Below are 16,461 nucleotides of genomic sequence, written 5' to 3'. Positions count from 1 at the left end.
TACGATCGCTTCGAAAGCAGTATTCTTCGTATGATTTTCTGATTGTGTGTACTAGGCTTTAGGTGATCTGTCACAAAACAACCACAGAGGTTGCCATTGCTGATCTCTCTATGTTACAGTGCTAGTCAGCTAGAGAAGGAAGGCTGACTGCCTGTTTCACCAGCTTGTTTTTGGTAAGTGAGTAACAAAGTATTGGAGAGAGCCAGGCACCTAGCATGTTCAGGGAGATTACGCAATGACATCCCATTAAATGTTCACAAGATATTTATAATTTCTATGTCCAATACTTGTGGAGTGTGATTTCTGCAAAAATAATTAAATTAAAATATCTATCTATCTATCTATCTATCTATCTATCTATCTATCTATCTATCTATCTACCCATCTGCCATCTGTGTGTCTGCCTATGTATCTATCTGCCTGGCTATTCATATCTGTCTCTATCTATTTGTTTATTCATATTGATCTACAGTATCTATCTATCTATCTATCTATCTATCTATCTATCTATCTATCTATCTATCTATCTATCTATCCGTCCGCGTGTCTATGTACGTATTCATATCTATGTGTCTGCCTGTCTATCTATCTATCTATCTATCTATCTATCTATCTATCTATCTATCTATCTATCTATCTCCAGTCTCTCTCTCTCTCTCTCTCTCCCTCCCTCCCTCCCTCCCTCTCTCTCTCTCTCTCTCTACCCCCCCTCTCTCTCTCTCTCTCTCTCTCTCTCTCCAGTCTATCTATCTATCTATCTATCTATCTATCTATCTATCTATCTACCTATCTCCAGTCTATCTATCTATCTATCTATCTATCCATCCATCTCTCTATCCATCCATCCATCCATCTCTCTATCCATCCATCCATCTCTCTATCCATCCATCTCTCTATCCATCCATCCATCTCTCTATCCATCTATCTATCTATCTATCTATCTATCTATCTATCTATCTATCTATCTATCTATCTATCTCCAGTCTATCTATCTATCTATCTATCTATCTATCTATCTATCTATCTATCTATCTATCTATCTCCAGTCTATCTCCCTCTCTCTCTCTATCTGTCCGTCCCTGCTGCTGTAATATTTTAATGAACACATTTACTAACGCTCTAGAGGTATGATCCATCCTATATGTAAAATGCCGCGTAGCATACAGATAGATGATCAGATATAAATACAAGGATGATGTGTCTGTGTATCACACGGTGTGTTTGTAGTGTTGATGATGGGAGAACAAGTGATACAATAGATAATTTAGTGGCAGTATCCCCCCCACTTCCTCCACAAGCTCGTCGTGACATTTTCATTACATGAGTCCCAGAAATGATGCCTAACACTTGTCTGTGTTGCTATGGTAACCCACAGCCGGTCGCCTTGTGAAAACGGTTCCGTCATCAGCAACGAATCAGAGGAGGCCAGTTCAGACCAGAGCACTCCGCAGAAACTCATGGCTCAGCACAGGATGACAAAGGATGAGGCGTGCAAGTGGAACGGTGAGAAGGGATCTGTGCAATGTGTTCTGCAGACTGCGCTCTACATCATCTGCCGCCAGACGCAGAACGCTCCATTCCGTCCTAATGACTTCATCCGCTGTGCAGTGCAGGCACATAGATCGTCATCTAAATCACCACATTCATATCATACAGAAACATACTTGGAGAGTCAGTAAGGGAAACACTAAACACAGGAGCAGTGCCTGCGCTGCATGTCAATGAGCAGAGAATCAGCGCAGAGCTCCTGTCCTGACATTCAGGGTGTACCCATAGGTTATGATTGATATAAAAGGCCTAATAATATATTTAAGTCCCAAAGTTTATTAGAACATAAAGAATACCTCCGCCTTTAGGACAAAACACTTACTGTACCGCAGGAGTCTCCAAACTTCTCAGTATGAGGACCACATCGTATATTTTACACATATTCAGGGGCTTAAAATATAATTGGACACATTTACATTTTTAATCAGCATGGTAGAATTTAGAGCAACAAATAATGTAAGTAAAACAAAGCAAAGCAATTCCAAATAAACATCAGAGTCTCCATCAAAGTCCCTCTTACATCAGAGTCTCCATCAAATTCCCCTTTACATCAGAGTTCCCATCAGAGCCCCCCTTACATCAGAAACCCCATCAAAGTCCTACTTACATCAGAGTCCCCATCAAAGTCCCCCTTACATCAGAGACCACATCAAAGTCCCTATCAAAGTCCCTCTTACATCAGAGTCCCCATCAAATTCCCCCTGACAACAGAGTACCCATCAAAGTCCCCCTTATATCAGAGACCACATCAAAGTCCCTATAAAAGTTCCTATCAAAGTCCCTCTTACATCAGAGTCCCCATCAAATTCCCCCTGACAACAGAGTACCCATCAAAGTCCCCCTTACATCAGAGACCACATCAAAGTCCCTATCAAAGTTCCTATCAAAGTCCCTCTTACATCAGAGTCCCCATCAAATTCCCCCTGACATTAGAGTACCCATCAGAGTCCCCCTTACATCAGAAACCCCATCAAAGTCCCTCTTACATCAGAGTCTCCATCAAATTCCCCCTGACATCAGAGTACCAATCAAAGTCCTCTTACATCAGAGACCCCATCAAAGTCCTTATCAGAGTCCCCAACACAGCCCCCTTACATCAAAGTCTCTATGAAAGTCCCCCCTACATCAGAGACCCCATAAAAGTCCCTATCAGAGCCCCCTTACATGTCCCTATCAGAGCCCCCTTACATCAGAATCCCCATCACAGCCCCCTTACATCAGAGTCCTCATCAAAGTGTCTCTTACTTCAGAGCCCTCATCACAGCCCCGTTACATCAGAGTCCCTATCAAAGTCCCCCCTACATCAGAGTCCCCATAAAAGTCCCCCTTACATCAGAGCTCCCATAAAAGTCATCAGAGTCTTCATCAGAGCCCCCATCAAATTCCCATTTACACCAAAGTCCCCTTTACATCAGAGTCCCCATCAAAGACCCCCTCACATCAGAGTCCCCATCAGAACCTGCTTACATCAGAGTCCCCATCAAAGCCCCCCTTTATATCAAAATCCCCATCAAAGTCCCCCCTGCATCAGAGTCCCCATCAGGCCCTCCTTACGTCAGAGTCCCCTTCAAAGTTCTGCTTACATGAGAGTCCCCATCAAAGACCCCCTTACATGAGAGTGCCCATCAGTGATCGATCTCTCCCTGCATTAATTCCTGACTCTTTTTATTCACCTGGGAGTTTTTGGTGTTCTACCCCTTTTGTGTGTTCCAGCTTCTCCTTTTGTGTTTTATATGATATAAAAAGTATTTTTAAAAAAGTAGGGAAAATGGCAACCCCACATAAGGGCACATGCATACGGATCTATGCAGGCGCACATGTACTCTAGTGTAAAATTCCATGCGTTTCCTCATGCCCAGGGAGCCACAGGTGGCACATAGAGCTGGCCATAGCAGTAAATGGCTGTACATGGACTTTTTGCATTTGCGTTTACCCTTGCTTACATGTATGGCTAGTAGTACTAGGGTTGTTGGTTCAAATCCCAGCCATGGCACCACCTGCCTGGAGTTTGCATGTTCTCCCTGTGCCTGCGTGGGTTTCCTCTGGGTACTCCAGTTTCCTCCAATGCTCCAAAGACATGCTGGTAGGTTAATTGGATCCTGTCTAAATTGGCCCTAGTAAGTGTATGTATGAATGTGAGTTATGGACCATAGATTGTATGCCCCTTGAGGGTTAGGGACTGATGTGAATGTACAATATATATGTAAAGTGCTGCGTAAATTGATGGCGCTATATAAGTACCTGAAATAAATAATACCTACATATGCCTTACATGCATATGACAAATTTCCCAAGCACAGAAATTAGGGGGAATAAGTCATACATGCAGGCGTCAATGACTGTTATGGCAGGCTGTACACATAATCTTCCTCCCTCTGGACATGGAAAAACCTTGTGAATCTTAGGCTTAGAGGACATTTGTGCGTGCAGACGTTCATGTACCCTAATATCCACAGAAGATATGCAAGGAACAAGCACAGAGATCTGACCAGGGGCGGACTGACCATTTGGAAACTCGGGCACTGCCCAAGGGCCCGGGGTCAGTAGGGGGCCCCATGAGATGCCCCTGTACCTTTTTCATAGGCTTTTTTGAGTTTGGGCAAGGACACAGGGGCCCCATGATCCCCTATTGCCCGGGGGCCACATGAGTTGTCAGTCCACCCCTGGATCTGACCAATAGAGTCCCTGAAAGACATAAGAAACTGCTGGATGATATTCTTTCCTGGATTTACCAGAAGCTGAGATATCAGTTTTGGGTGGAATTATGTTTTATTTTTTTTAATCACAACTGGGATACAAATAATTACAAATATACCTATGTACATTTCCTAAAGTGCTAATTAGCAAACCTGCCTGTTGTCTAAGTATTCGCACCACATCAGTGTGCTGTTTAATGCACACATTGTTGCGTGTTGAGGTGCATTGCATTAGGCAGCTCATTCATTTTGAATGAGACGTGAGCACACCACAATGCACAAAAAGTAGACCATGGATTTATCTTTCAAAATGCAGTACACTGTAGTACACAGAGTGTTTGGAAATATACATTGTAGTTTGCCATAGCACATTGTATATGTGCGTTGGGTTAGAGTTGACCATGATTGGAAACACATAGCTGTTTAATAAATACCCAAACGCAGTTTTTAGGCCTCATTCACATGGGCGTAGATATGCTTACATTCATGCAAAGGGCCATCTTTGCTTGCACGGCATGCGCACAGGTGTTCTGTGCATCTGTATGCAGAGAGTTCAATTCATGTCTGTTGGGATGCAGCAGCTGCATAAATACAGCTGGTCCCAATCTGTCAGCCGTGTGGTTGTGTGTCACCAAACACAGACAGTATGCCTTTGGGGGGACACACTTGCACCCGCACGGCTGTCAAATTGAGACCAGCGGCTGTACCCATTCAGATTTTGCTTCCCAGTAGATAATAATGGGACTACCTGCATGTGGAAGCACAGAACATGTGTGCATCCCGTATGGACAAAGACAGCTCTTCACACAGGTGTACGCATGGATGTGAACGAGGCCTTACATGCCGTTTTATTTTATTGACTTACATGAAATAGTACTGTTAGTAAGATGTGTCTTTTTTTTCTTTGACATTCAGGACTTAGAAAACATAAACAGAAAATTGGTAAGAATTTCAGTGCATCATTCTGTTGTTACTAACCTACGAAGGTTGTGTGCTGGTGGGAGTCTTTTAACACCTCTCTCCTCTGATGTCTCTTCTGACTGGTGAAAAAAATTGTGTGGATGTCCAAAAAGGAATTTCATATATTTGTTAACATGTGCCTGACCACCACATCTAAATAAGCTTGTTGGACATACCATTCCAGGTCAGGTCTGATGTTGGATGAGAAGATCTGGTCCACAGGTGGTGTTCCAATTCATCCCAAAGGTGTTTAGTAGGGTTGTGGCTAGAGCTTTGTGAAGGTCACTGGAGTTCCTCTACACCAAACTGATCTGACTAGTGAAAAAATTGTACTGGACGCCCAAAAAAGGATCACATATATATATTTATACTGTATACATCTGATCATAACACCTAAATGAGCTTGTTGGACCTACTGTTTCAGATCAGGTACTGATGTTGGATGAGAAGATCTGGTCTACAATTAGTGCTCTATTTCATCCCAAAGGTATTCAGCAAGGTTTGAGGTTAGGGCTCTGTGCAGACCACTGGCGTTCCTCCGCACCAAACTCATCTGACTAGTGATAAAGGTTGTCTGGATGCCCAAAAAAGGGATCGCATATTTATGTTTGTACTGTATACATCTGATCATAACAGTTAATTGAGCTTGTTGGACCTACTGTTTCAGATCAGCTATTGATGTTGGATGAGAAGATCTGGTCCACAATTAGTGCTCTAATTCATCCCAAAGGTATTCAGTAAGTTTGAGGTTAGGGCTCTGTGCAGACCACTGAACTTCCTCCACACCAAACTCATCTGACTGGTGATAAAGGTTGTTTGGACTCCCAGAAAGTGATCACATGTACAGTCAGGTCCATAAATAATGGGACATCGACAAAATTCTAACATTTTTGGCTCTATACACCACCAGAATGGATTTGAAATGAAACAAACACTATCTGCTTTAACTGCAGACTGTCAGCTTTAATTTGAAGGTATTTACATCCAAATCAGGTGAACGGTGTAGGAATTACAACAGTTTGCATATGTGCCTCCCACTTGTTAAGGGACCAAAAGTAATGGGACAGAATAATAATCATAAATCAAACTTTCACTTTTTAATACTTGGTTGCAAATCCTTTGCAGTCAATGACAGCCTGAAGTGTGGAACGCATAGACATCACCAGACGCTGGGTTTCATCCCTGGTGATGCTCTGCCAGGCCTCTACTGCAACTGTCTTCAGTTCCTGCTTGTTCTTGGGGCATTTTCCCTTCAGTTTTGTCTTCAGCAAGTGAAATGCATGCTCAGTCGGATTCAGGTCAGGTGATTAACTTGGCCATTGCATAACATTCCACTTCTTTCCCTTAAAAAACTCTTTGGTTGATTTTGCAGTATGCTTTGGGTCATTGTCCATCTGCACTGTGAAGCGGCGTCCAATGAGTTGTGAAGCATTTGGCTGAATATGAGCAGATAATATTGCCCGAAACACTTCAGAATTCATCCTGCTGCTTTTGTCAGCAGTCACATCATCAATAAATACAAGAGAACCAGTTCCATTGGCAGCCATACATGCCCACGCCATGACACTACCACCACCATGCTTCACTGATGAGGTGGTATGCTTAGGATCATGAGCAGTTCCTTTCCTTCTCCATACTCTTCTCTTCCCATCACTCTGGTACAAGTTGATCTTGGTCTCATCTGTCCATAGGATGTTGTTCCAGAACTGTGAAGGCTTTTTTAGATGTTGTTTGGCAAACTCTAATCTGGCCTTCCTGTTTTTGAGGCTCACCAATGGTTTACATCTTGTGGTGAACCCTCTGTATTCACTCTGGTGAAGTCTTCTCTTGATTGTTGACTTTGACACACATACACCTACCTCCTGGAGAGTGTTCTTGATCTGGCCAACTGTTGTGAAGGATGTTTTCTTCACCAGGGAAAGAATTCTTCGGTCATCCACCACAGTTATTTTCCGTGGTCTTACGGGTCTTTTGGTGTTGCTGAGCTCACCGGAGCGTTCCTTCTTTTTAAGAATGTTCCAAACAGTTGTTTTGGCCAAGCCTAATGTTTTTGCTATCTCTCTGATGGGTTTGTTTTGTTTTTTCAGCCTAATGATGGCTTGCTTCACTGATAGTGACAGCTCTTTGGATCTCATCTTGAGAGTTGACAGCAACAGATTCCAAATGTAAAGAGCACACTTGAAATGAACTCTGGACCTTTTATCTGCTCGTTGTAATTGGGATAATGAGGGAATAACACACACCTGGCCATGGAACAGCTGAGAAGCCAATTGTCCCATTACTTTTGGCCCCTTAACAAGTGGGAGGCACATATGCAAACTGTTGTAATTCCTACACCATTCACCTGATTTGGATGTAAATACCCTCAAATTAAAACTGACAGTCTGCAGTTAAAGCAGATCTTGTTAGTTTCATTTCAAATCCATTGTGGTGGTGTATAGAGCCAAAAATGTTAGAATTGTGTTGATGTCCCAATATTTATGGACCTGACTGTATATTTGTTTATATGCACCTGACCATCACACCTATATGAGCTTGTTGGACACACATTGAAGGTCATGTACTGATGTCGGATGAAAAGACCTAATCCACAGCCAGTGTTCCAATTCATCCCAAGGGTGTTCAATATGGTGGGGGTCAGGACTCTGTGCAGGTCACACAAGTTCCTCCACAATCAAGTGTCATCATCAGACCATGGGTTTGTGGACTTGGCTTTGTGCATAGGGGAAACAGTCATGATGGAACAGAAAAGGACTTTCCCAAATTAAAGTCACAAAGTTGAAAGAGTACAATAGTCCAAAAGGTGTTTGTATGCTGTTGCATCAACAGTACCCTTCACTGTAAACCCTAAACTCAATCATTTGGAAGGTTGTCACTATACTTTTTGGTCATATAGGTAGGTGTGATGTATATACTATAGCATAAATAAGTTACATGTAAGTCATTTTACAAAGCAAAAATGTGGTAGGTTCAGTTCTATTAAACAGTCAATGTAGCTGCAAGATCAGATTAAATACAAGGAAAGCCCCATCTAGAAATTAGTATTTTAATGTATATAGTTGTTAAAGAATAACTTCAGCCAGACTTGTTTCCAGTTTTGGATATTACAAGCACTAGTGTGGTAAACCAATCATTTTTTGCATATTATTCTTTATTGGCAGAGAGTGTGCCCTTTGTCCAAATACTTTGTGCTAAAATAGTCTTTATTTCCCATCCTAGACATTAGGAGGTATGTTAGAACTTAAGGCTGGTACACACCGGCCAAATATCAGCCAGTGTTGGCCGGTTCAAGAGAAACCAGCCAATATTTGGTCAGTGTGTACAGAAGCCTGTCAGACAGAAGCCAACCTAACGTCCCGCTTCTGTTGTACGGGCATGCTAGAAAACCAGCTGCCAACTGGCATCCGATCAGAACCCACAACCAATGGCTGCAAGCGCTGATCAGTGTGTTCCTGGGGGGGGGTATCATCCCCCTGTCAGAGCTCAATACCACAGCAAGGGAGATTGCTGTACTAACACTGCTTGTGTTAGTACAGCGATCTTAGTGTGTACCCCACATTTGTTTAGATGCTACATTAGATTACTGTTTCAGTAATAACATATTAAGACTTTAAATGTTAAGGGGGTGAAATCGGGGAGTTAAAGGGATTTGAATGTTGGGGGTTAAAGGTGTGCATTGGCTAGGGGCTAAACCTGCAGTATTCACCCTAGTTTTCAGTGCTGAAATCCTGATGCTTAGAAGTATTAGCTCCTCTTTACTAAAGTCTTCATTCTTTATTCCTTTTTCTCTGCATATAGATCAATGAGATAGTAATAAAATCCAGGGGCAAGGTGTAGGCCATGGCAATTAATCACATTGGTATAGACGTTATTATAGCTGGAAAAGGAAATCAACTATCTGCTTTTGCCTGTGCTTTGTGTTTCATTCGCATCCCATAGGCTGGTCAGTATGTACTGCTTCTGTACGTTCTCCTTTCATTGATCTGTTAGAAGATGTTAGGATGGATTGTTGGGTTAAACAACAACCACAAGTACAAGCATCAAGTGTTTCCTGACCTACAAAGTATCAGAGTGATCTCACACTGGATGCACTAATTACCAGGTGAAATCCATCTGCAGAATCAAATGTGCTCTACCCGACCAGAGGACCTTATAGTGGGTACATTGTCTGAGCCTCATCTCTTGGATTGGGTGCAATCATATGGCCCAGTAAATATTAGGATGGGATATCCTGCACAATAGCTGTGGTATCCAGATGTTTTAAAAACATAATTCCACATAAACATAAAAGCATAACTGGTCAACTAAACTAGATTTACCAGCAACCACAGTATATATTTGTAGCGATAACCCTGCAGGATAATGTTTGTCCCCAGTGGTTGCCCTGACTATGCAAGCCTCCCGACACCTCTGACACTCTGGGTTCAGAAATATTTTAACAGTACAGGATAATAATGCAAAAGACACAATTCTTTAGTAACACCTCTATAATATTATTATAATACAGGATTTATATAGCTCCAACAGTTTGTTTGTCTTTTATAGAGGAGCACACCTCAAAAATAAAGGGTTTAGGACATAAAACCCCAGTTAACACATAAAAATAGAACACTGGTAAAATAGAAAGCAACATTTAACAAATTATTAAGTCATGAGTAGTATGCTTCAACTATTAAACTGCAACACCAGCAGCAAGAGGAGGATGAAAAGGCTTGTTTACATATCAGCTCCCTCTAGGCCACCGGCACTGTAATAGTGGATGCAGATAAGTATCCTAATTTGAATAATAGTGGCCTTATAAGAGAAGCTATTCCTTTAACTAGAGATTTCAACTTGACTCCTGTGATGTCTAAAGTTCCTGATATGGTGGTTTCTGTTATCTTCTGCTAGCAATGGTGGGGCCCATAAACAGTGTGGCTTGCATGTTGTACCTGAAGTCGGAATGACATCCGACTTTGAAATCGTGTGACTTTACTGGAAGTTGCAGGATTTCAAAGTCGTATCGGTGTGACTGGGGACTTACAGACAATTTTTGAAACAGGACTTTACATTCCTACTTGGCAATATTGATCAAAACTTGAAAGATTTAAGCTCATAATTGCTTTCAATATTTACTGCTCTAAGTTAATGTTCAGTTTAATCCATATTAAACACAGCTCATAGTAGTGCACAGTTTATGGCGTATGTAAAGACCAACGTTTACGTTTATTTTTTTGAGTTTTTGGAAGAGTGAAGAGTTTGAGCCTCTTTCAGCTGTTTAATGCTGTTTCTATCTCAAATGGAACAATTCACTCTCTCTATGTGCCCTAGTGACAGAGAGCAGTGTTACAACTTCCCACAGCAATTTTTACTGATAAAACATGGAAAATTTATTGACGGAGCATATTTTTGTTTACTGACAACTTAATAAAAACGAAGACAATCAATATTTAAACAGTATAAGCACAATATGGAAACACTGACCCAGAACAAGTAATTTCCCTGGTTTACACTTAAAAAGTCAACACATCATGACAAATTATCGGCCCCTGATATTTACAGACAATTTGTAAAAATCAATGATTTTTACAAACGGTCCATAAATATACTGATGTTTGGCAACCCTGATAGAAAGTAAGAGGAAATCCAAAATTTTGATGCAACAGAAATAGAGATAAGATCTTCAAATGGGGGAACATGTTCTGGTTACAACTCTTTGCACTGTCAAGAGGGGATTTCCTTACTCTTTGGAGATGTCCTCCCAATTCCTGTTGAGTCTACTGTCATTCTTCAAAATAGGACACAAACAGCAAAAAAAAAAAAAAAAGCTGTAAATCATTCCCCACTGTATCCGAATTATATGGCTACTGAGGGCCCCTGCCTACCTTATTCAAATGTAGCGCTTACCCCTCCCCCCCTCCCCCGTAGGAGCCATTGGTGATGGTGGGTCCTCTGTTCTGCTATGACTCTGTTAACCGCTAAATCTTCATTGAAACACCTGGTCGTAGATTAAAAACCGCTTACATCTGTGTGACTTAAGGGTTAGTATGCTACCACCCTAAAGGAATGCACAGGAATAGGCCCCACAGCGCAAGCAGATAACAGGTCCATGTCTGCTTCGCTTATGCAGAGTGGACACAGCCCACTATCCTTTATGGGCTATCGGATGGAAACAGACCGCCTGGCTTTTTCCATGTGACTGTCATCTGATCCACCACATGGATGGGAATAGATCCCTATCCATTTATTTTTAGCAGACAGGATCGGATTGGATGCTCCATAGAGAGTAATGGAGTGTCTGATTGGGTCTGCTTAAAAAACAAACAGGTGGACCCAATCAGTCCACTCATGTGAAAGGGGCCATAAGGCCACAAATAACTTGGAGGTTAATTAATTAAATGTATTATGGCAAATACAATCAAACAAGGCATAAATTGATCAACAGATAAACACACAGAAATACAGTTACTAAAATGGATGAATGGTCAATGGCCCACTAACTGGCACTTGAAAGACTATAGCAAAGTCAAACTATAATGGGTCCAGTTAGAGTCTCTAGAATGTTATGAACTAACTCAAAAGAATAAACAGGTCCATGTGTGTACCCTATGTGCACAATTCCAAAAGCGGGCGAGCCTAAGCATTTCTAATGTAAGGTGGATGAAAGTACCTGGCACCTAATAGTCAACATTAGCCGGCTTTCGGTGGGTCCCTTTCTTTAGGTGGTGCATGTGAGTGGTACCTTTAAGGGTGTGGGTGGTGAATGTAGATGAACAGCTAGATAAGAGCAGTCTCTATGGTGTTGACTGTGTGTGGAAAGACTTTAAGATGTGTAGTTCAGCTTGCAGGTGATCAGCAGGTTCCAGAAGACAGGTCCCAAAGGCTCAGTATCTTTGCCCAAATCCTCACACAGGGTGAAGTCTCTCAGCTCCAGTTCTGGAGATCCATCTACTCACCTACTCTAGCTCAGTCTCTGGAGCAGCTTTGGCAGATGCAGAATGCAGATCCATCTTCTCATCTGGATGTAGGTGAACAGGCACAGCAGCAGGTTCACTTGGCTTCCCTCCTTGGTTCAAGTCCCTGAGGCTTAGAGCACAGACCCCAGCAATAGATCCATACTCTTCTCTCTCCTCGCTGGACTCACCCTGCTCTGGAACAATTTGTCTGGGAAAACCGTGAGGTTCTCCTCCTCCAGGCACAGCAACTTGTGGGAATTAAAGTCCACGGCCTGTTAGCCTCCACTAACAAGTATGGTGCAGTGCCCCTTTAAGAATTACAATTCCCATAATCCATGACACCTGCACAGTAGGTCCTCTCTGATGTTTCCTTTGGCTCTGACTCTCCCACCATCTGATTGGCTCAGGTTTGCTGGCAGGAGAGGGGGAGGGGGGCAGCAAGAGTTGGGGATCCAACCCACACAGCCCATTCTGTACTCAGTCTGGAGCAAGGCGATAGAGATATTGCTGAAAACATACACAGCCCAGCACTCCTGTGAGTCTCCCCTAGTCGGTGATTGCACACTGGATTCCACAGCATAGTGGTGGGGGGGACACATCCTGCTCTTCACACAGAGCCAGCTCCGGTCCTGCCCACAGCGGGGGTGAATGGGTGGTGGAGATCACACACAGAGACAGTACACCTCCTGGGGAAAGAGTGGGGCGGACTTATAGCCAACAGCACCTGACTATAGAAAACATTTATGGTACTCCAGAACTTAACATTAAAGTTAAAGTTCCCAGAGAAAAGGGCCATAAAACATTTCATTAAGTATTATGCTGCAAACTTATGTAGGAAAGTGTAGTTTATGAACTGGAGAACAGTTGGGAGTACACTGGGGCTGCTGAAAAGTAGCAAGAAGGTCCCATGTGGCCAATAAAACATCGATGAAATGCCTGTACAATTGCAATGGTCTTTAAACGTAATTCTCTAGCTCCTCTCAATTATGGCTACCCCAAGGTTGAGTGTGGCCCTGAACTAGTACTACATGGATTAAGTGTAATCTAATCCTGTAAAGAATGCACTGTCTGCCCCAAGGTGATTGATATTGGTGGAGTTTAAAAGGAATTTGACCAAGTTTATTTTTTTCTTCCCTTGATGTCAAAGCTTCTCCATGACTACTTGAAGTTATGTCCATCAGGTTGTTTAAAAGACTGTCTTGTTCAGCAGCCCTCAAATTTTTATTCTGGTGCTATTTTGTTGAAGTTCATGTGTCATTTTCCTTAGCACTTGAGCAGTTCACTATTGTTCCGTTATACTGGAACCTCATGTATTATTATTCCATTGTTCTTGGACCCTTTATGTTAGTGTGCCATTCTTTTTGAACTCATTTGCCAGAACTACGTTCTCTCTTAGACTCCAGCCATTGGTTTGTAGCTTTGGTGCCCTAATTCAAAATGTTCTCTTTTTGTGTTTGTGTCCCCAAACATCAATAAAGGTGTACTATTTATGTTACCCCTCACGTGTTTTTGTGCCATTGTACTAGGAATTATGGGTGTTAGTGCTGTGTTGTTATTGAAACCTCGGTGATAGTGTACCATTGTTCTCTATATGGCCATATGTCATTGTACGACATATGTCAGTGTGCCATTATCCAAGGACCCCAAGTGTTAGGGTACCTCAGTGACAGCAGCATTGTATCTTCAAGTTAACTGAGATTTTATCAGTGTGTTGGCAGACATTTTATGTACTTTATTGCCCACAAAGCAGTTTAGATTATGAGTTATAGCTTCTATTAAGTTGTCAAGGTGTGTGTGTAAAAATGATTGCAGCAGCTGGGAATGACTTGACCTACAATGTAAGCAGTAAAAAATAATCACAGATGTCTCAAATACTTATGCCTGACAACTTCTGTAAACTAGTGCCTTTGTACCTTAATGCTTACAGCAATATGGGAATAGATTTACTTTTCTTTCTTAGAATATATACCTATCTAATATTAGGTTTGATGTCTATATTACACTGACTACCTGTTTAATTTACAGAAAACAACATTGAAAACATATTCAGAACTTATGCAGGCCATACATTCTGTAAATTTTCAAATTTTCTTTAGAAAACTGGAAATTTTGTGCGTTCTGTAATCCAATGGTGCCACCATTGATTTAGAAATTCAACCAACCAAGTCTACAATTTCACCTCTGTTGCTACAGAAAATAATTTTTGTGGCCAAGAGTTTTCTTTTCTTTCCAGGTCACAGCTCATGCTCATTTCTTTTTTGTTTATATTTCACGATTCTCACATCATTGATTCAAAATTCGTTTGTTTTTCAAAAAATGTCCAACATGCCCGATCACTCAGTTTCAATGGTCACACGTAAATCGTCCATTTCTTTGACCCACTAATGGTGTGAAATTTGAACGAAAATTCTTAGAAAAAGATTTTTGAAAGAAAATTATTTTGGAATTCGATCCATGTACAGTGGGGCAAAAAAGTATTTAGTCAGCCACCAATTGTGCAAGTTCTCCCACTTAAAAAGATGAGAGAGGCCTGTAATTGGCATTATCTCAACTATGAGAGACAAAATGAGAAAAAAAATCCAGACAATCACATTGGCTGATTTGGAAAGAATTTATTTGCAAATTTTGGTGGAAAAGAAGTATTTGGTCAATATCAAAAGTTCATCTCAATACTTTGTTATATATCCTTTGTTGGCAATGACAGAGGTCAAACGTTTCCTGTAAGTATTCACAAGGTTGGCACACACTGTGGCTGGTATGTTGGCCCAGTCCTCCATGCAGATCTCCTCTAGAGCAGTGATGTTTTGGGGCTGTCGCTGGGCAACACGGACTTTCAACTCCCTCCAAAGGTTTTCTATGGGGTTGAGGTCTGGAGACTGGCTAGGCCACTCCATGACCTTGAAATGCTTCTTACGAAGCCACTCCTTCGTTGCCCGGGCGGTATGTTTGGGATCATTGTCATGTTGGAAGACCCAGCCACGTTTCATCTTCAATGCCCTTGCTGATGGAAGGAGGTTTGCACTCAAAATCTCACTATACATGGTCCCATTCATTCTGTCCTGTACATGGATCAGTCATCCTGGTCCATTTGCGGAGAAACAGCCTTCAACAGCTATTTGGTCTTCACCATAGTGGAGTTTGGAGTGTGACTGTTTGAGGTTGTGGACAGGTGTCTTTTATACTGATAATAAGTTCAAACAGGTGCCATTGATACAGGTAATGAGTGCAGGACAGAGGAACCTCTTAAAGAAGAAGGTACAGGTCTGTGAAAGCCAGAAATCTTGCTTGTTTGTAGGTGACCAAATACTTATTTTCCACCATAATTTGCAAATAAATTCTTTCCAAATCAGCCAATGTGATTGTCTGGATTTTTTTTCTCATTTTGTCTCTCATAGTTGAGGTCTACCTATGATGCCAATTACAGGCCTCTCTCATCTTTTTAAGTGGGAGAACTTGCACAATTGGTGGCTGATTAAATACTTTTTTGCCCCACTGTATGGCCAGCTTTACTGCATTTTAGTAATTCATACACAACGAAAAGGCCTCTGCTTAAGAAACTTTAAGATAAATTCACCCAAGTTGATTTTGAAGGTCACAAAAGATGAAGCCGCCCCCTAAGAGTTCCGCACTCCTTAGCTACAGCTCACAGGTGCTCATTCTGCCAGGGTCCACTCCTCCCACACACCACTCACCAAAGTTCTGGAGCCACACACTAATTCCAAAAAGTAAAATTTACTTTATGTTAAGCACAAGCACAGAGTCTCCACCCATTACCCTCCCCTCTGAGATCTGGGGCTTGATCATATAGCAAAAGGACAAGAGGGCGCAAAATGTATATATACACTCTCCATAATAATTATCATTTAGTGCTTAAAGGTTTACTTACCTCTTACTGATACCATTACTACCATCTTAATCATTACCAATCATTACCAAGCATATATACCAGGGTCTTCAAACTTTCTAAACAAAGAGTAGGGGATGGACTGTGGCCAGTGAGAGTAAAAAATGTCCCAGCATCAGTGGGATTAAACAATGCCTCAGGCTTGGTGGTCAGTGGGAGCAAAAAATTGGAGAATGCCTGTGGTCAGTAGGATGTGGAATAGGGCCCCATTATTGGCATCAATGGGAGGAACAGTGCCCCATCATTGGTGTCAGTGGGGAAATGGTGCCCTTTTGTTGGTATCAGTGGGAGTAATAGTGCCCTATTGATTTTAGTGGGAGGAATAGTGCCCCATGATTGCTGTCAGTGGAAGGAATGATGCCCCACAGTTGATGTCAGCAAAAGGTGTCTCACTGTTGGTGTTAGTGGGAGGAATCGT

General features: G+C 41.9%; 1 protein-coding gene across 2 annotated transcripts in view; it reads left to right on the top strand.

Moving 5' to 3' along the window:
• Window positions 1-16,461, top strand: part of KIAA1549L (KIAA1549 like) — a 216,674-nt gene that overhangs the window by 127,181 nt on the left and 73,032 nt on the right. For both annotated transcript variants that reach the window (XM_089675874.1, XM_089675873.1), the window contains exons 12-13: window positions 1,376-1,503; window positions 5,160-5,186. In XM_089675874.1, the coding sequence (XP_089532000.1) occupies window positions 1,376-1,503; window positions 5,160-5,186 (155 nt within the window). The remainder of the gene's footprint in view (window positions 1-1,375; window positions 1,504-5,159; window positions 5,187-16,461) is intronic.

The sequence above is a fragment of the Staurois parvus genome, unplaced genomic scaffold, assembly GCF_062004578.1.
Source record: "Staurois parvus isolate SC_StPar_1 unplaced genomic scaffold, SC_StPar_1.0 ptg000159l, whole genome shotgun sequence".
Lineage (NCBI taxonomy): Eukaryota > Metazoa > Chordata > Amphibia > Anura > Ranidae > Staurois > Staurois parvus.
This window is presented reverse-complemented; position numbering and strand designations above follow the sequence as displayed.